The sequence below is a fragment of the Salmo trutta genome, chromosome 6 (genome assembly GCF_901001165.1).
Source record: "Salmo trutta chromosome 6, fSalTru1.1, whole genome shotgun sequence".
NCBI lineage: Eukaryota > Metazoa > Chordata > Actinopteri > Salmoniformes > Salmonidae > Salmo > Salmo trutta.
This window is the reverse complement of record NC_042962.1, coordinates 53,199,022-53,219,727: the sequence shown is the minus strand read 5'-3', so window position 1 is coordinate 53,219,727 and position 20,706 is coordinate 53,199,022. Positions and strand designations below refer to the sequence as shown.

The following is a 20,706-nucleotide window of genomic DNA, read 5'->3' as shown; positions in this document are numbered from 1 at the left end:
ATTCACTTTTAATTGTTGCCCATTTATACTTGACATTTTGTGGGTTCTAGAGCTTTTGAAATTGGCTTTTTAATCAATGGTAATCCTTGATCTTCTATATGTGGGTCTTTCAACTTCTCACTGTTGGTTCTTTTGATCTGGATGGTTTTAATCAAGTTTTACATTTTGAATCCCTTCTACTCCGTCTTCTCTTGATGTGTTGAGTACTTGTATCTCCATATTCAACTGTGCTAGAATGTTCTATATTTTCACCATTTTGCTTCTACTTATCCAACCGGTCCAGTTCTCCAGGTGTCTAGCAGTTAGGACCTAGGGGTTGTTTCCTTGTTTATTGGTTCTAACGGCAGCAATTTTGTCTTCTCCCTCCGCCTTCCAGCTCGTTCCCTGTCTGTCGTGGCCAAGTCCAACACCACGCTCAACATGGACGACACCCTGACCCTCACCTGCCTGGTCGCCGCCGGCAACTTGGCCTCCCTGGCCCTGGAGGTCACCTGGCTTGTGGACGGACGCACAGCGGTCAGCTTGGGCCGTGACGGGGTGGTCTCAAACGGGTCCCCCTCGGTGGGGCTGGAGCGGATGGGGCCAGGGGAGTTTAGGCTGGTGGTGAGGGGGGTAAGGGGGTCTGACAAAGGGTTGTACTCCTGTAGAGTCCGGGCCTGGGTCGGAGGAGGAGGAAGATGGTACCAGGCTGCAGAGAAGACCTCCAACCCAGTACAAGTTCTAGTCACACAGATCAGTGAGTGAAAGTGCTGTTAAAATATCTACTGTATGTTTTTCAGGTCTTGAAATGCAGTCCAACCAAGATTACCATATCTAACATACTATTAATAGCGTTGGCCTCTCACTAGGCTTACTTTGAACACACATGCCTCACCATGGCAGTACATCAGTGATGCCTTGTACTACACAGGGACACACAGGAACGAACACACACATCACACACAGGCACCCGCAGAGTGAGCCTATCCATTAGTCAAGCATTTTTTCTGACATACCTGCCCCCACAGTGAAAAATATTGATTATTCATGCCTGTTAAGGCCTAGCTAACTCCTTTCTCTGGTTTTACACCCTGTTTCGCTCGCTCCCTCCCTCTATTTAACCAGGCAAGTCAGTTAAGTACAAATTCTTATTTACAATGACAGCATGGTCGCTCTGGGACCTAAGCGGTGGTGTAGCGTGTAACTGTACAGTGAGGGGGAAAAAGTATTTGATCCCCTGCCGATTTTGTACGTTTGCCCACTGACAAAGAAATGATCAGTCTATCATTTTAATGGTAGGTTTATTTGAACAGTGAGAGACAGAATAACAAAAAAAAATCCAGAAAAACACATGTCAAAAATGTTAGAAATTGATTTGCATTTTAATGAGGGAAATAAGTATTTCACCCCCTCTCAATCAAAAAGATTTCTGGCTCCCAGGTGTCTTTTTATACAGGTAACGAGCTGAGATTAGGAGCACACTCTTAAAGGGAGTGCTCCTAACCACAGCTTGTTACCTGTAAAAAAGGCACTTGTCCAGAGAAGCAATCAATCAATCAGATTCCAAACTCTCCACCATGGCCAAGACCAAAGAGCTCTCCAAGGATGTCAGGGACAAGATTGTAGACCTACACAAGGCTGGAATGGGCTACAAGACCATCGCCAAACAGCTTGGTGAGAAGGTGACAACAGTTGGTGCGATTATTCGCAAATGGAAGAAACGCAAAAGAACTGTCAATCTCCCTCGGCCTGGGGCTCCATGCAAGATCTCACCTCGTGGAGTTGCAATGATCATGAGAATGGTGAGGAATCAGCCCAGAACTACACGGGAGGATCTTGTCAATGATCTCAAGGCAGCTGGGACCATAGTCACCAAGAAAACAATTGGTAACGCACTACGCCGTGAGGGACTGAAATCCTGCAGCGCCCGCAAGGTCCCCCTGCTCAAGAATACATATACATGCCCGTCTGGCATCAACTCAACTCGCCGTGTTTGGAGGAGGAGGAATGCTGCCTATGACCCCAAGAACACCATCCCCACCGTCAAACATGGAGGTGGAAACATTATGCTTTGGGAGTGTTTTTCTGCTAAGGGGACAGGACAACTTCACCGCATCAAAGGGATGATGGACGGGGCCATGTACCGTCAAATCTTGGGTGAGAACCTCCTTCCCTCAGCCAGGGCATTGAAAATGGGTCGTGGATGGGTATTCCAGCATGACAATGACCCAAAACACACGGCCAAGGCAGCAAGGGAGTGGCTTAAGAAGAAGCACATTAAGGTCCTGGAGTGGCCTAGCCAGTCTCCAGACCTTAATCCCATAGAAAATCAGTGGAGGGAGCTGAAGGTTCGAGTTGCCAAACGTCAGCCTCAACCTTAATAACTTGGGGAAGATCTGCAATGAGGAGTGGGACAAAATCCCTCCTGAGATGTGGGCAAACCTGGTGGCCAACTACAAGAAATGTCTGACCTCTGTGATTGCCAACAAGGGTTTTGCCACCAAGTACTAAGTCATGTTTTGCAGAGGGGTCAAATACTTATTTCCCTCATTAAAATGCAAATCATTTAATAAAATTTTTGACATGTATTTTTCTGGATTTTTTGTTGTTATTCTGTCTCTCACTGTTCAAATAAACCTACCATTAAAATTATAGACTGATAATTTCTTTGTAAGTGGGCAAACGTACAAAATCAGCAGGGGATCAAATACTTTTTTTCCCTCAATGTATATGACCTGACAGGTTCAAGGTGCCGTGGTGTCACTCATGCCATCCTTCAGAGTGTGTGGGTGGTCGTGTAGGGATCCATTAGTGACCACCGTAGCAAAACATTTTGCAATGGAGAAGTTTGGGAGCGATTTTCATGACCTTTTTAGGCCAGTGGTTCTCAACTGGTTTTTCCTCGGGACCCAAATTGAACCAGGTTGTCTCAGTCCCAACCCAATATTCTCATGTCGAAAAAAATCGACAAAATACAATCTGGATTTAAAAAAATATATATGTTAGTAAATGTAGCAATTATATGACAAGGGAACAACATTCCAACCTCTTTCATTGTCATTAATTAAATCGTGCCCATATTCTTGATGAAGAATGTTAATGATAGGTTTGGATTTCTGAACTTGAAATGTTATTAATCATTAGTTGTAATAGAGACCTGAGGGGTGTCATAGCTGAGGGGCTACACCAGAAGTTGATGGTTAACCTTGGAACGTACTGAGTGTAGGGGAAATGATCACGTGGCAGGCATTGATAAGGGGAGAAGGAAAAGTTTATGGCCTGTATCACTTAGTTTCCTGCCTAGCAAGAAAGATACAATGTTTGTTCAGATGTGTAGTGGGAGACTCAACATAGGGGAGAGGGTTAAGTATGAAATGTCTTTGTCTAATGCAGCTGTATTGAACCTCTGGGAAGAATAAACTTGGTTTGAGCTTTCATAGGTTCTAATTTTCAGTGTAAAAACTCACTAACAGTAATACTCACTGGTTAGAGATTCCAAAATAGCATTGCTAATAGTGTTTTATATTAAAAACACTGAAGAAACCTCCTGTGACCCAAATTGGCGGCGCAATCCAGAAGTTTAGAATCGCTGCTTTGGCTACGCGTTGTATTTCTGTGTGAGGAAGTGCCATAAAGTCCATTGCGTTAGTTTCATACACTAGGTTGCTTATTATCATGCTATCTTAGAATTCAGATCTTGAATGCTCCACACAGTAGCTGTTTGTGCTGCAGTAGCTGTGGGGTTAAATCTGCTCTGGAACTAGGTCTGCCTGGTGCTGGTTCTCTACAGTCCCAAACATGATGCTCCTCTGACACACACACACACACACACACACACACACACACACACACACACACACACACACACACACACACACACACACACACACACACCAAACACTGTGCAGTGAAAACGGTCATGGAGGAAAGGAATGCGTAGCCAGAGTGTAGGACTTCCCCTCTAGTACCATAGAGCCCGACACCAACACACTCACCAACTGTATGTGTTGGTGGTTACTAGATGTGTTTTCTGTCTGCCATTGTGCATGTTGAGAGAAGTGCCCTGGGTTAAGCCTAGTGGGAGAGGGTCGTAGGCAAGGTCAGACATCAGTGGAAGAGGAACTGTGCCTACGTCTGGAAGACACACACACATTCACACTCGCACCCAAATCCCATGAAATTCAGACCACCTACGCTGAGGAAATGGTAGTATACAGTGCCTTCGGAAAGTATTCAGACCCCTTTTTCCACATTTTGATACGCAACAGCCTTATTCTAAAATTGATTAAATAAAAATAAATCCTCAGCAATCTACACACAATACCCATGACAAAGCGAAAACACGTTTTTAGAAATGTTTGCACATTTATTAAACATTAAAAATACCTTATTTACATAAGTATTCAGACCCTTTGCTGTGAGACAAATTGATCTCAGGTGCATCTTGTTTCCATTGATCATCCTTAAGATGTTTCTACAACTTGATTGACCAAGAACCCAATGGTCACTCTATCAGAGTTCCTTTGTGGAGATAGTTGTCCTTCTAGAAGGTTCTCCCATCTCTGCAGCACTCCAATCAGTCCTTTATGGTAGAGTGGCCAGACGGAAGCCACTCCTCAGCAAAAGGAACATCACAGCCCGCTTGGCGTTTGCCAGAAGGCACCTAAAGGACTCTCAGACCATGAGAAACAAGATTCTCTGTTCTGTTGAAACCAAGATTAAACTCCTTGGCCTGAATGCCAAGCATCACGCCTGGAGGACACCTGGCACCATCCCTACAGTGAAGCATGGTGGTGTCATGCTGTGGGGATGTTTATCAGCGGCAGGGACTGGGAGACTAGTCAGGATCGAGGCAAAGATGAACAGCGCAAAGTACAGAGAGATCCTTGACGAACACCTGCTCCAGAGCTCTCATTACCTCCAGACCTAGGTTGAAGGTTCACCTTCCATCTGGACAAAATGACCTGTTAACTTTCAGTCATAGGCTTGGTTGTAGCAACCTCATGATGGGTATAGGGAAGATTAGAGTATCATGTAGTAGCCTAAACCTATCAATGTTACATTGAGCTGGGTGAATCCAATATGCTATAACAGGAAATAAGGCGCTATGATCATAAAATAAATGATCATTCTCCCTCATCATAAACGGCACCGACCACCACTGGTTCTTTCTCCATATCACCTTCATGTCTGAGTCAGGCTTCAGGATGCTCAGTGGCTGCTTTCAGCTGAGGGAATGGAGGAAAAGTGATGATGGAGGGTGTTGACTGGGTGGAGGAATGCACTCTGGGTCATATCTGATTCAACACACACACACACACCACATGCTCAAACACCCCAGTGAAACCAGAGACCCTCCGATGAAGGCCGGAGCGTCTTGGCAGTGGAGAGGGTCCTCTGAGAACATTCCTTAGAACATGCTTAGTCCCTTTTCTTTCTCTCTCGCCTCGCTCATCCATCTGTCTCTGTCTTCACTCCAGATAGAACACCTGCTTGCTCTGTCCTAATAATGAAATCTCCCCTTGGCGTTTTAGTTTGTGTTGCCCAGCGTGTGTGTGTGCAGACACGTACGCTTAGGTGTGTTTTTGTTATTTATCGGCACCAATGTCTAACTATTTTCATGAAACAGAATTTCATTAGTTACGTCTGGTTTGTGTGGTAGTCAGCATGAACAACTCTAGTACGTTTAGTAAACGTCTCTAGAGTTGAGATGGTCAGGTAGTTCCTGTCTGTTTAGAAACGGATGGTATCTTTATGGTAATATACCGAAACACTTGAAAATGGAGCAGAACTCCACTCAAACGTCACACACTGTGTCGCACTCTTAGCTCCCAGGGAAACATGGTGGCTGAAGTATATTGTTCCCTTACTGCACGAGGTCAAAGTACAACACATTTTATGTTCTTCGTTCTGACGTACTGATTGGATGACCTATTTCAAACACAGGCCAGGCTGTGTTTCCTGTTGAAACTCCATACCTGTATTAACAGTGAGTCACTCACGCACACACACATCCCCCCCCAGAGATATCTGGCAGTTAACAGTGCGTCAGCTTGCCCCTGCTGACACAACCCTAAGACAGGTCTGATCCAAATCAATTGAAACACAAACTAGTTTTATCAGAGCTTTTAATCAACTGAAATGTCCTCTGAAGTGTCTGTCTGTTTAGCCTGTGTGTGCGCTTGTATTTTTGTTATATGTCACACTCTTAAGGCAAGCAAGCACATAATCCTGAATGTGGTTAGTTTGTAGATCAGTGGCTGTCAACCCCTATGCTGTGCCAGGCTATACCCAAACCATGTCTGTCTTTCAATACGACCTTTCAAGTGAACAGACCCGTGGTTCTAGCTAGAGTGCATGGCACCCCAGTCTTTAGCCACAACCCAGCAGTAGGTCCATATAATTATATGTATGAAGAACATTTCATGTATTCTACATCTCTGTGGTCCATACCAACCAGTTGGGAACCACAGCCAGGCTAATGGAAACCTAGTTGTTCTGTTTCAAAATGTGCATTAGTCTTTGTTTTTGTTGAGGGCCATTACCTTCTTTATCAGAGCTGAGTAGTGTTCTTCACTGCCTGTTATCAGCTCTCTACTATCAGCTCTCTACTGGGTGGACTAGATATCAGCTTTCTATTCTCTTAACAAATGGCCCTGGAACAGCTCTTGTCCTGTGTATAATGCCTCAGTTTATCCGGTCTTGGGTAAGTAGGGGTGGGTGGGTGATTGTGTACTTGTGTGGGCACGTGAGTTTGTTATAATGTATGTTTCGTTCCATTTGTTGGCCATTAGCAGGAAATGTGTTTGAGTCGTTCTGCATTGTGAGTCTTCCTTTGGTCTATTAATGGATCTTGTGTGTGTGTGTGTGTGTGTGTGAGAGAGAAGGGGACGAGAGCGGAGGAATGGGCACATGGGTAATTGGCAGGGATTCTCTCCTCACAAAGGAAGGAGGATTTTCACAGATGAGCTTGTGATGATCCTCACAGCAGTGTAGCAGATGGTGACAGTGCATGATTCAGCCCCTGTGACGTCCAAATGACACAACGCAGAAAACCCACGAATACACACACACACTAATCGAGAGCAAGGAATATGTGTGTTCCCTGTTCATTGGAGCATAAAGGGACAATCTGTAGACTAGAGGTCTGACTGAGATACCAGCCCCATCACCTACTGAGACTCCACCACTGACACTTAACATTGATACACTGTGTGTGTGTGTAAGCGTAAGCCTCGGGCGTTTCACACTATGTGTGTGTGTGAGCCTTGGGCGTTTCACACTGTGTGTGTGAGGCTCGGGCGTTTCACACTGGTGCGCTGTTTGAGAAGTCTGATTGCCCCATTTGGGTCTTGAAATAATTTCACTATTCGAATAGCATCATGAGTTTTTGTCAGATATCCGGATATTCGTAATACTTTTTGAATGTTATTTATTTTTTGCTTAAGTTTTTAACCTGAGCACTGCTGCGGGGAGGAGAGAGAGGCTGATGCTCTGCTGAGGGACCAGTGAGATGGGAGCTAGCGAGACGAGTACCCAAGGCAATGTGACTACAGCCAAGACAAGCTAACTTGTAGAAGCAATTTATCATCCCATATATCAATACCTGTCTTGATTGCAGGAGCCTAGAAGCTAGCTAGCTAGCTAGGCTAATTGAGGCCGTATGCTGTGCTTTCTCCCCAACCCCATTCAGATAAAACAGCCTACCTGTTGATTATTTTTGTTCTATCTTGCACTGCATTAGTGAACTCTCATTCCACCTGCTGCCCATTGAACCTCTTTGCCGCTTTGATTGGCCAACATAAACAACAAGCTACACACGTGAAGGCTACCGGTTGGCTATCAGTCATTTATGGGGCGCATGTCATAAATTACATTTAAAGTTTGTTTTTATTAAATTCATAATTTGAAAGGTCATGATACACTGCTCAAAAAAATAAAGGGAACACTTAAACAACACAATGTAACTCCAAGTCAATCACACTTCTGTGAAATCAAACTGTCCACTTAGGAAGCAACACTGATTGACAATAAATTTCACATGCTGTTATACAAATGGAATAGACAACAGGTGGAAATTATAGGCAATTAGCAAGACACCCCCAATAAAGGAGTGGTTCTGCAGGTGGGGACCACAGACCACTTCTCAGTTCCTATGCTTCCTGGCTGATGTTTTGGTCACTTTTGAATGCTGGCGGTGCTTTCACTCTAGTGGTAGCATGAGAAGGAGTCTACAACACACACAAGTGGCTCAGGTAGTGCAGCTCATCCAGGATGGCACATCAATGCGAGCTGTGGCAAGAAGGTTTGCTGTGTCTGTCAGCGTAGTGTCCAGAGTATGGGGGCGCTACCAGGAGACAGGCCAGTACATCAGGAGACGTGGAGGAGGCCGTAGGAGGGCAACAACCCAGCAGCAGGACCGCTACTACCTCCTTTGTGCAAGGAGGAGCAGGAGAAGCACTGCCAGAGCCCTGCAAAATGACCTCCAGCAGGCCACAAATGGGCATGTGTCTGCTCAAACGGTCAGAAACAGACACCATGAGGGTGGTATGAGGGCCTGACGTCCACAGGTGGGGGTTGTGCTTACAGCCCAACACCGTGCAGAACGTTTGGCATTTGCCAGAGAACACCAAGATTGGCAAATTCGCCACTGGCGCCCTGTGCTCTTCACAGTTGAAAGCAGGTTCACACTGAGCACGTGACAGACGTGACAGAGTCTGGAGACGCCGTGGAGAACGTTCTGCTGCCTGCAACATCCTCCAGCATGACCGGTTTGGCGGTGGGTCAGTCATGGTGTGGGGTGGCATTTCTTTGGGGGGCCGCGCAGCCCTCCATGTGCTCGCCAGAGGTAGCCTGACTGCCATTAGGTACCGAGATGAGATCCTCAGACCCCTTGTGAGACCATATGCTGGTGCGGTTGGCCCTGGGTTCCTCCTAATGCAAGACAATGCTAGATCTCATGTGGCTGGAGTGTGTCAGCAGTTCCTGCAAGAGGAAGGCATTGATGCAATGGACTGGCCCGCCCGTTCCCCAGACCTGAATCCAATTGAGCACATCTGGGACGTCATGTCTCGCTCCATCCACCAACGCCACGTTGCACCACAGACTGTCCAGGAGTTGGCGGATGCTTTAGTCCAGGTCTGGGAGGAGATCCCTCAGGAGACCATCCGCCACCTCATCAGGAGCATGCCCAGGCGTTGTAGGGAGGTCATACAGGCACGTGGAGGCCACACACACTACTGAGCCTCATTTTGACTTGTTTTAAGGACATTACATCAAAGTTGGATCAGCCTGTAGTGTGGTTTTCCACTTTAATTTTGAGTGACTCCAAATCCAGACCTCCATGGGTTGATTAAATTGGATTTCCATTGATTATTTTTGTGTGATTTTGTTGTCAGCACATTCAACTATGTAAAGAAAAAAGTATTTAAGATTATTTCTTTCATTCAGATCTAGGATGTGTTGTTTAAGTGTTCCCTTTATTTTTTGGAGCAGTATATGTCACATGGATATTTTACCTTGGAAAAATACTTTTAATACACTTTCTCTCACAAAAAATTAATGCTCACAATTATCTGAATACTAACGCCCGTTCGGATATTCAGATAACCGTGCACATCCCTAACACACACACACCACCCATTGGATTCATGGCTACAGACAGGGAAGAACTCTGCTCACCACTACCTTAGTGGATTTGAAGTGGCTTCCAGATGATTCATTTATAACTAACTGATCTGGTTCTGTATACAGCAGGAGTCAACATGTTACACTACCCTGAATGCCCTAAGGTGGATGTTATTTCACCATGTCCCTTTACTGACATTTAGAGTCTGTTTATTAATGTTTCTCTCCCTCTTCTATCCCCCCCCCATCTTTCTGTCCTCTCGCTCCAGAGCCTAATTTCGCAGTGACTCTTACCACCTCGTCGACCCCGCAGGTCACAGGTGACCCCACAGAGCTGGCGTGTCATGTGACCAACATCACCCACTTCCTTGCAGGGGGCCGACTGGGCGTGGCCTGGGAGTACACACCACTTCCTGGTCCACCCGGCGACCGCCTGACAACCACACAGACCACCCTCCCTATTGGTTCCCTGGATGCCCACGGCAACCTGAAGTCTGGGACGCTGTACCGTGATAGGTTGGAGTCTGGTGCCATCGTTCTGACCCGAGTAGAGCCAGATACATTTAAGCTCCGCTTCCTACGCACACAGGTAGGTGTGTGTGTGTGTGTGTGTGTGTGTGTGTACCTCAAGCACAATCATTTGTTAGACACACAAGTTTGTATTAAAGCAAGAGCCGCTAACAAGGTTGTGTGTGTGTGTGTGTACCATCAGGAGGTGGACATGGGGGCGTATGCGTGCAGTGTGACAGCGTGGACTCCCTCTAGGCAGGGTGGAATGGAGAAGGTAGCAGAGTTCCTCACCCCCCCTCTGACCGTCCAATGGGAAGCCAAAGGTAAGTAGTGATGACGCTCTCATTTCTTCACTCTCTCGCTCTTCTCCTCCCTCCATCCTTTTTTATTTCTCTTTTGATGAAACCACCTGACTATAGCGATGTTGCTATTTAATACATTAGTCATTCTGCTATGTTCATTTGTTTTTTATGTGATGTGTTTGAGGTAATAAGGGACGTGTGTTCTGTATGGCAGTCCAAGCTAGAGGATGTGGAACATTACCATGTAACCTTGGCTTGTTTCGTGTTGGCTGCTCAACAAACATGGCAGAGGATGTAGAGGCGCCAACGTATGTCTGACAACAGGAAAGCCTGTACCATGGCACACCACAACCCTAGGAGACACACACACACACACACACACACACACACACACACACACACACACACACACACACACACACAGAGACGGATGCATCAGTCTCTAACATACCAGAGATGGTGTCAGTCAGTTTGGCGTGTGAGTATTTGTATTTATTATGGATCCCCATTAGTTCCTGCCAAGGCAGCAGCTACTCTTCCTGGGGTCTGTCAAAATGAAGGCAGTTATACAATTTTAAAAACATTTACAATACATTCACAGATTTCACAACACACTGTGTGCCCGCAGGCCCCTACTCCACCACTACCACATCTACATTACAAAATCCATGTGTGTGTGTGTGTGTGTGTGTGTGTGTGTGTGTGTGTATAGTGCGTGTGTATGCATGTGTCTGTGCTTATGATTGTGTTCCTTCACAGTCCCCCCCTGTTCCATAAGGTGTATTTTTCTGGTTTTTAAATCTGATTTCCTGTTTGCATGGGTTTGATATTTTATTAGGATCCCCATTAGCTGTAGTGAAAGCAGCAGCTACTCTTCCTGGGGTCCACACAGAACATGAAACATGCCATAATACAGAACATTAATAGACAAGAACAGCTCAAGGACAGAACTACATACAATAGGGAGGGTGGTCTACTTGATGTGGAATAGAGTTCCATGTAGTCATAGTTCTATGTAGTACTGTGCGCCTCCCGTTGTCTGTTCTGGACTAGGGGACTGTGAAGAGACCTCTGGTGGCATGTCTCGTGGGGTATGCATGGGTGTCTGAGCTGTGAGCTAGTAGTTTAAACAGACAGCTCGGTGCATTCAGCTTGTCAACACCTCATACAAAAACAAGTAATGATAGTCAATCTCTCCTCCACTTTCAGCTGGGAGAGATTGACTTGTTTATTATTAATGTTAGCTCTCTGTATACATCTAAAGGCCAGCTGTGCTGCCCTGTTCTGAGCCAATTGCAAAAGTCCCTTTTTTGTGCCACCTGACCACAAGACTAAACAGTATTCCAGGTGCAACAAAACCAGGGCCTGTATGACCTGCCTTGTTGATAGTGTTGTTAAGGCAGAGCATCGCTTTATTATAGACAGACTTCTCCCCGTCTTAGTTACTGTTGTATCAATATGTTTTGGTCATGACAGTTTACAATTCATGGTTACTCCAAGCAGTTTAGTCACCTCAACTTGCTCATTTTCCACATTATTCATTACAAGATTTAGTTGAGGTTTTAGGGTTTAGTGACTGATTTGTCCCAAATACAATGCTTTTAGTTTTATAACTATTTAGGACTAACTTATTGCTTGCCACCCACTCTGAAACTAACTGCAGCTTTTTGTTGAGCGTTGCAGTCATTTCAGTCGCTGTAGTAGCTGCTGACATGTTGAGTCATTTAGTCAAAGCGGGCGGCATGACATTAGTAAAGATTGAATTAAGGGACCTAGACAGCTGCCCTGAGTGACAGCTATTAGTCCTAGTTTCCACTGTTGATTTGAGTCTAAATAGTTCTTAAGTTGCCCTTCGGCTTCCAGATTCTCACACACACATTCTGAACTCTGTGAACCCCGTGAGGCTGGTTAGATGATGGCGATCTAGTGAAATAGCTACTGAATAGCGATGAGATGTGATGAGGATATTCAGTAGGGAGTTTTTATTTTTCTCCTTCTGGTTCTGACTGTCTTCCTCTGTTTCCTCCCAGCAACTCTGGGATTCCCCTTCTCTCTCTGTCCGTCTCTCAATCTCTCTCTCTGTCCGTCTCTCTCTGCAGAGCTCAGTCAGTGTCTTTGTCCATTCATGAAGTCCGGACTTTCCTACTGATGGTCTGTCCACTCAGTCCCTGTGGTTACTACTGACAGCTGGTTGTTAGGTTAGAGTAGCAGTGGTTGCAGAGTGTCTGACTGTTTACCCTCTGTCTGTAGTCCTGGTTACTCCCTACCACTCTACTAGCCTCAGGCTCTAGCTTGATAATTGCACTGCTTCCCCTTGCCGTTACCTCGGTACCCGGCCCACACTATCGCACAAATCCCAGTTGCTCTCATGGTCCTTGATTTAGGTTGCGCTCCAGGCAGCTTTCTAAGTCATAAGGATGCACATTTTGGTGATGGATTGACTCGCTGCTTGATTGATTGATTGATTGATCTGTCTCCCTCCAGGTCCGTCTCTAACCGCCGTGGCGCAGCGTGTGCGTGAGGCGGTGGCGGGCGGAGCCACCTTTGAGATGAGCTGTACCGTATCCCATGTGCACTTGCAGGACCCGGGCTACTCTGTGCTGGTGCAGACTCAGGCGAGCGTGGACTCTGCCACCAGAACCGTCCTCTCTCTCAGTCCTGACTCTGTACTACAACATGGAGGGGCTACTGACCCTAACCGCAGGTAAACACACACAGTACTGAGCAGTATGTATCATAAGATGAATGAAGTTGTGGCGTTATTACTAGTGAGCTATGTTGAAACTAAACTTGGTTCTGGCTCCCAGGGACAGCCTGGTTCTGACTAAGACGGGTCCGGCTGAGTTCCGCTTCCGTCTGGCCGGAGTGCAGCAGGCTGACAGGGGCTTCTACTGGTGTGACATCACCGCCTGGACCAAACAACCTGGCCAGGCCTGGACCAAAGCTGTCAGCGCCAAGTCCAACAAGGTCCAGATCAACTTCCAGGAGACTGGTACGGGGATGGAACACACACCCTGACCACCACTGAGTTACATAGTAATATCTTCTGTGTCCTACTGAGTCTATACCCACTAGACTTTTACTGAAGCTCACACATGAACCCTAAATATACTCTCTCACACATGAACCCCTAAATATACTCTCTCACACATGAACCCCTAAATATACTCTCTCACACATGAACCCCTAAATATACTCTCTCACACATGAACCCCTAAATATACTCTCTCACACATGAACCCCTAAATATACTCTCTCACACATGAACCCCTAAATATACTCTCTCACACATGAACCCCTAAATATACTCTCTCACACATGAACCCCTAAATATACTCTCTCACACATGAACCCCTAAATATACTCTCTCACACATGAACCCCTAAATATACTCTCTCACACATGAACCCCTAAATATACTCTCTCTCACACATGAACCCCTAAATATACTCTCTCTCACACATGAACCCCTAAATATACTCTCTCTCACACATGAACCCCTAAATATACTCTCTCTCACACATGAACCCCTAAATATACTCTCTCTCACACATGAACCCCTAAATATACTCTCTCTCACACATTCCCTGCATCGGCCTAGTTGGCTGTGTTTGATGTTAGTGGGAGAGAGGTGTAACCAGTTACTGAAACCTCTACTACTGTCTCTTGGGAGGTAGACCCCTTGAGCGCTCTCTCTCTCTCTACATCTCTCTCACTGTGGAAAGACACACGCGCGCGCGCGCTCTCTCTCTCTACATCTCTCTCACTGTGGAAAGACACACGCGCGCTCTCTCTCTCTACATCTCTCTCACTGTGGAAAGACACACGCGCGCGCGCTCTCTCTCTACATCTCTCTCACTGTGGAAAGACACACGCGCGCTCTCTCTCTACATCTCTCTCACTGTGGAAAGACACGCGCGCGCTCTCTCTCTCTACATCTCTCTCACTGTGGAAAGACACACGCGCGCGCTCTCTCTCTCTCTACATCTCTCTCACTGTGGAAAGACACACGCGCGCTCTCTCTCTCTCTACATCTCTCTCACTGTGGAAAGACACACGCGCGCGCTCTCTCTCTCTACATCTCTCTCACTGTGGAAAGACACACGCGCGCTCTCTCTCTCTCTACATCTCTCTCACTGTGGAAAGACACACGCGCGCGCTCTCTCTCTCTACATCTCTCTCACTGTGGAAAGACACACGCGCGCTCTCTCTCTCTACATCTCTCTCACTGTGGAAAGACACACGCGCGCGCTCTCTCTCTACATCTCTCTCACTGTGGAAAGACACATGCGCGCTCTCTCTCTCTACATCTCTCTCACTGTGGAAAGACACACGCGCGCTCTCTCTCTCTCTCTACATCTCTCTCACTGTGGAAAGACACACGCGCTCTCTCTCTCTCTCTACATCTCTCTCACTGTGGAAAGACACACGCGCGCGCGCGCTCTCTCTCTCTCTACATCTCTCTCACTGTGGAAAGACACACGCGCGCGCTCTCTCTCTCTCTCTCTCTCTCTACATCTCTCTCACTGTGGAAAGACACACACGCGCGCGCTCTCTCTCTCTCTCTACATCTCTCTCACTGTGGAAAGACACACGCGCGCTCTCTCTCTCTCTCTACATCTCTCTCACTGTGGAAAGACACATGCGCGCGCTCTCTCTCTCTCTACATATCTCTCACTGTGGAAAGACACACACGCGCGCGCTCTCTCTCTCTCTCTACATCTCTCTCACTGTGGAAAGACACACACGCGCGCGCTCTCTCTCTCTCTCTACATCTCTCTCACTGTGGAAAGACACACGCGCGCTCTCTCTCTCTCTCTACATATCTCTCACTGTGGAAAGACACACGCGCGCGCGCTCTCTCTCTCTCTCTCTACATCTCTCTCACTGTGGAAAGACACACGCGCGCTCTCTCTCTCTCTCTCTCTCTACATCTCTCTCACTGTGGAAAGACACACACGCGCGCGCTCTCTCTCTCTCTCTACATCTCTCTCACTGTGGAAAGACACACACGCGCGCGCTCTCTCTCTCTCTACATCTCTCTCAGTGTGGAAAGACACACACACGCGCGCGCTCTCTCTCTCTCTCTACATCTCTCTCACTGTGGAAAGACACACGCGCGCTCTCTCTCTCTCTCTCTCTCTACATCTCTCTCACTGTGGAAAGACACACACGCGCGCGCGCGCTCTCTCTCTCTCTCTACATCTCTCTCACTGTGGAAAGACACACATGCGCGCTCTCTCTCTCTCTCTACATCTCTCTCACTGTGGAAAGACACACGCGCTCTCTCTCTCTCTACATCTCTCTCACTGTGGAAAGACACGCGCGCTCTCTCTCTCTCTCTACATCTCTCTCACTGTGGAAAGACACACGCGCTCTCTCTTACATTTCAGTCATTTAGCAGACGCTCTAATACAGAGCGTCTTAGAGGAGCAAATATAGTGAAGTGCCTTGCTCAAGGGCACATCAGCAGATGTTTTTCACCTACTCGGCTCGGGGATTCGAACCAGCAACCATAATGTTACAGGTCCAACGCTCCTAACCGCTAGGCTACCTGCAGCCCTTCTTCCTCTCTGTGGGGTGGAAGCTTCAAAGCGGCACCCCCATAACCAACCTCTCCTGGACAAATCAGTTAGAAGCCGCAATGATCCGTATCACTGGCTCTCTTTCTCATGTGTGTTGAACATGTTAGAGACACCATACTGAGTCCCTCTGTAGGTGCTTATACACACACACACACACACACACACACACACACACACACACACACACACACACTCTCTCTGACTGGCTCAGTGAGCTGAGAGGAGCTGTTTGGATGAGCACCTTTGAAAGACCTGGTGAAGGACCAGTGTTAGGGGTGTAAACACAGTGCATGTAACCCCTGACCTCTAACCTCTGTGTTCCTTCCTGTAGGCCCCTCGTTCGCCGTGGCCATCCGCTCTGACACCACCACTCTGTATCCCTGGGAGACCGCCAAGATGGTGTGTGCCCTCAGCGTCTCTGGAGCATCCCCCAAGTCAGGTAGGAGACGACACACACACACACACACACACACACACTCTCTCATCAGGTGATAGCTGTATCCATAAGACACAACCTTCCAGTGTTGAGACAGACTGAGTTAATTAGTTTCTTATCAGCTCTCCTGTTCACATCTCTCCATCCTCTCCTCCCTTCCTCCTGTCCTCCTCCTGCCTCTCTTATCACTGTTCTCCCAGCTCCGGGAGGAGGGCAGTGTGATCTCTTATTGGAAGTCATTCTGTCTCATTCTCTCCTATCAACTCTCTCTGTCTTCCTCTCCCTCCCTCAGCCATTAGATTACATAACTCTGTCTCTGTGTCTGTCTGTCGGTCTCTGTCTCCTTTCTCCTCCTCCTCTCTGTCTCTTTCATATTGTTATCTTTCTATATTCTTCAGTCCAGTCTAACATGAGACCGGTCAGTGATCAGAACAGAGAGTTCTGCTCATAGCAGCTGTGTTTGTCTGAATGTGATTGTGCAAGGGGGGGTGTCATTTTTCAGAACCTCAGCTGTGTGTGTGTGTGTGTGTGTGTGTGTGTGTGTGTGTGTGTGTGTGTGTGTATTCACATGCATACACACACATAAGCCTTCCTGTTATTCACATGCATATCAGAGAATGTCATGGAATGTCATGGTAATCTTATGGGCAGTTGCAGCTTCTTTTCCTGATGGTGGAACATAGCAGTTAGTTACCTACAGGGAGACAGCTGGAAGGCTGCAGGGGAATGGTGTTACTGAACTACACTGTTAGTTAGTTACCTACAGGGAGACAGCTGGAAGGCTGCAGGGGAATGGTGTTACTGAACTACACTGTTAGTTACCTACAGGGAGACAGCTGGAAGGCTGCAGGGGAATGGTGTTACTGAACTACACTGTTAGTTAGTTACCTACAGGGAGACAGCTGGAAGGCTGCAGGGGAATGGTATTACTGAACTACACTGTTAGTTACCTACAGGGAGACAGCTGGAAGGCTGCAGGGGAATGGTGTTACTGAACTACACTGTTAGTTAGTTACCTACAGGGAGACAGCTGGAAGGCTGCAGGGGAATGGTATTACTGAACTACACTGTTAGTTAGTTACCTACAGGGAGACAGCTGGAAGGCTGCAGGGGAATGGTGTTACTGAACTACACTGTTAGTTAGTTACCTACAGGGAGACAGCTGGAAGGCTGCAGGGGAATGGTGTTACTGAACTACACTGTTAGTTAGTTACCTACAGGGAGACAGCTGGAAGGCTGCAGGGGAATGGTGTTACTGAACTACACTGTTAGTTAGTTACCTACAGGGAGACAGCTGGAAGGCTGCAGGGGAATGGTATTACTGAACTACACTGTTAGTTAGTTACCTACAGGGAGACAGCTGGAAGGCTGCAGGGGAATGGTATTACTGAACTACACTGTTAGTTAGTTACCTACAGGGAGACAGCTGGAAGGCTGCAGGGGAATGGTATTACTGAACTACACTGTTAGTTAGTTACCTACAGGGAGACAGCTGGAAGGCTGCAGGGGAATGGTATTACTGAACTACACTGTTAGTTAGTTACCTACAGGGAGACAGCTGGAAGGCTGCAGGGGAATGGTATTACTGAACTACACTGTTAGTTAGTTACCTACAGGGAGACAGCTGGAAGGCTGCAGGGGAATGGTGTTACTGAACTACACTGTTAGTTAGTTACCTACAGGGAGACAGCTGGAAGGCTGCAGGGGAATGGTGTTACTGAACTACACTGTTAGTTAGTTACCTACAGGGAGACAGCTGGAAGGCTGCAGGGGAATGGTGTTACTGAACTACACTGTTAGTTAGTTACCTACAGGGAGACAGCTGGAAGGCTGCAGGGGAATGGTGTTACTGAACTACACTGTTAGTTAGTTACCTACAGGGAGACAGCTGGAAGGCTGCAGGGGAATGGTATTACTGAACTACACTGTTAGTTAGTTACCTACAGGGAGACAGCTGGAAGGCTGCAGGGGAATGGTATTACTGAACTACACTGTTAGTTACCTACAGGGAGACAGCTGGAAGGCTGCAGGGGAATGGTGTTACTGAACTACACTGTTAGTTAGTTACCTACAGGGAGACAGCTGGAAGGCTGCAGGGGAATGGTATTACTGAACTACACTGTTAGTTACCTACAGGGAGACAGCTGGAAGGCTGCAGGGGAATGGTGTTACTGAACTACACTGTTAGTTAGTTACCTACAGGGAGACAGCTGGAAGGCTGCAGGGGAATGGTGTTACTGAACTACACTGTTAGTTACCTACAGGGAGACAGCTGGAAGGCTGCAGGGGAATGGTATTACTGAACTACACAGTTAGTTACCTACAGGGAGACAGCTGGAAGGCTGCAGGGGAATGGTATTACTGAACTACACTGTTAGTTAGTTACCTACAGGGAGACAGCTGGAAGGCTGCAGGGGAATGGTATTACTGAACTACACTGTTAGTTAGTTACCTACAGGGAGACAGCTGGAAGGCTGCAGGGGAATGGTGTTACTGAACTACACTGTTAGTTAGTTACCTACAGGGAGACAGCTGGAAGGCTGCAGGGGAATGGTATTACTGAACTACACTGTTAGTTAGTTACCTACAGGGAGACAGCTGGAAGGCTGCAGGGGAATGGTGTTACTGAACTACACTGTTAGTTAGTTACCTACAGGGAGACAGCTGGAAGGCTGCAGGGGAATGGTATTACTGAACTACACTGTTAGTTAGTTACCTACAGGGAGACAGCTGGAAGGCTGCAGGGGAATGGTATTACTGAACTACACTGAACTACAACTACACTTAGTTTGTTAGGTGGCTCATGGCTTTTTTTGGTTAGAATGACATTTTGTCTTCTCAATCGACAGCAGAATTTTCTCCAACTGTAGTGAGTGCTTTTGGGGGTAGCCTAGGCTTTTGTTCCATCCCAGCACTGACATACCCAATTCAACCAATCAGCTGATTATCAAGACCTCAGATTTAGTTGAATCGGGTGTTAATTAATTAGAGCTAGGCTGGAGTAAAAGCCTGCAGACCCTGTAGCTTTAAGAATTCCATGTCTCATCTGTGAGCCAGACTTACCTCCTTATTGTCTTGGTCGTGATGCCTCACAATAGGTATTGTGACGCACTATTCAAGACAAATTGTTCCAACTGATACTAAAACGGATACATCTGGTTTCCTTCAGGTGTGGCAGTGGTTCGTTTCGTTTAGTCATGTGCCGACTGATACGGTATTGCCCAACCCTGACGTCTGCGGTGTCCTAAACTCACGTGGGTGTGTGTGTGTGTGCTGTCGTTTAGTCATGCGCCGGATGGTGTTACCCAACCTTTGTTGTCTTAGCGCACACACACACACTATTTATTCCTTCTATTACAGAGGTGGGGCATATCTAATCCCCATATTAATGCTGTTGATGTAGGATGTGTGAGGTGCTGTAAAACTGTCAACAATACCACATGAAACCAAATGGCAGAGAGACTTGGGGAACAGGTGTCTAGAAGAGGAACTGGATAGTGTCTGACGTGACTGATGGTTTGGTGTAAATGTTGAGTAATCCACAGTGATCCTCTATATAGAAAGGAGAGGAACTGGATAGTAGCTGATGTGACTGATGGTTTGGTGTAAATGTTGAGTAATCCACAGTGAGCCTCTATATAGAAAGGAGAGGAACTGGATAGTATCTGACGTGACTGATGGTTTGGTGTAAATGTTCAGTAATCCACAGTGATCCTCTATATAGAAAGGAGAGGACCTGGATAGTAGCTGATGTGACTGATGGTTTGGTGTAAATGTTGAGTAATCCACAGTGATCCTCTATATAGAAAGGAGAGGAACTGGATAGTAGCTGATGTGACTGATGGTTTGGTGTAAATGTTCAGTAATCCACAGTGATCCTCTATATAGAAAGGAGAGGAACTGGGTAGTAGCTGACGTGACTGATGGTTTGGTGTAAATGTTGAGTAATCCACAGTGATCCTCTATATAGAAAGGAGAGGAACTGGATAGTAGCTGACGTGACTGATGGTTTGGTGTAAATGTTGAGTAATCCACAGTGATCCTCTATATAGAAAGGAGATGACCTGGATAGTAGCTGACGTGACTGATGGTTTGGTGTAAATGTTGAGTAATCCACAGTGATCCTCTATATAGAAAGGAGAGGAACTGGATAGTAGCTGATGTGACTGATGGTTTGGTGTAAATGTTGAGTAATCCACAGTGATCCTCTATATAGAAAGGAGAGGAACTGGATAGTAGCTGATGTGACTGATGGTTTGGTGTAAAT

The 20,706-nt window shown here is 46.7% G+C and overlaps 1 protein-coding gene across 1 annotated transcript in view; it reads left to right on the top strand.

Annotated features, from left to right (window-relative positions):
• LOC115196274 (prostaglandin F2 receptor negative regulator) overlaps positions 1–20,706 on the top strand; it is a 49,460-nt gene that overhangs the window by 15,129 nt on the left and 13,625 nt on the right. Inside the window, exons 4-9 of the mRNA XM_029756940.1 lie at positions 377–736; positions 9,876–10,195; positions 10,319–10,439; positions 12,903–13,122; positions 13,226–13,410; positions 16,335–16,442. Of these exons, the coding sequence (XP_029612800.1) occupies positions 377–736; positions 9,876–10,195; positions 10,319–10,439; positions 12,903–13,122; positions 13,226–13,410; positions 16,335–16,442 (1,314 nt within the window). The remainder of the gene's footprint in view (positions 1–376; positions 737–9,875; positions 10,196–10,318; positions 10,440–12,902; positions 13,123–13,225; positions 13,411–16,334; positions 16,443–20,706) is intronic.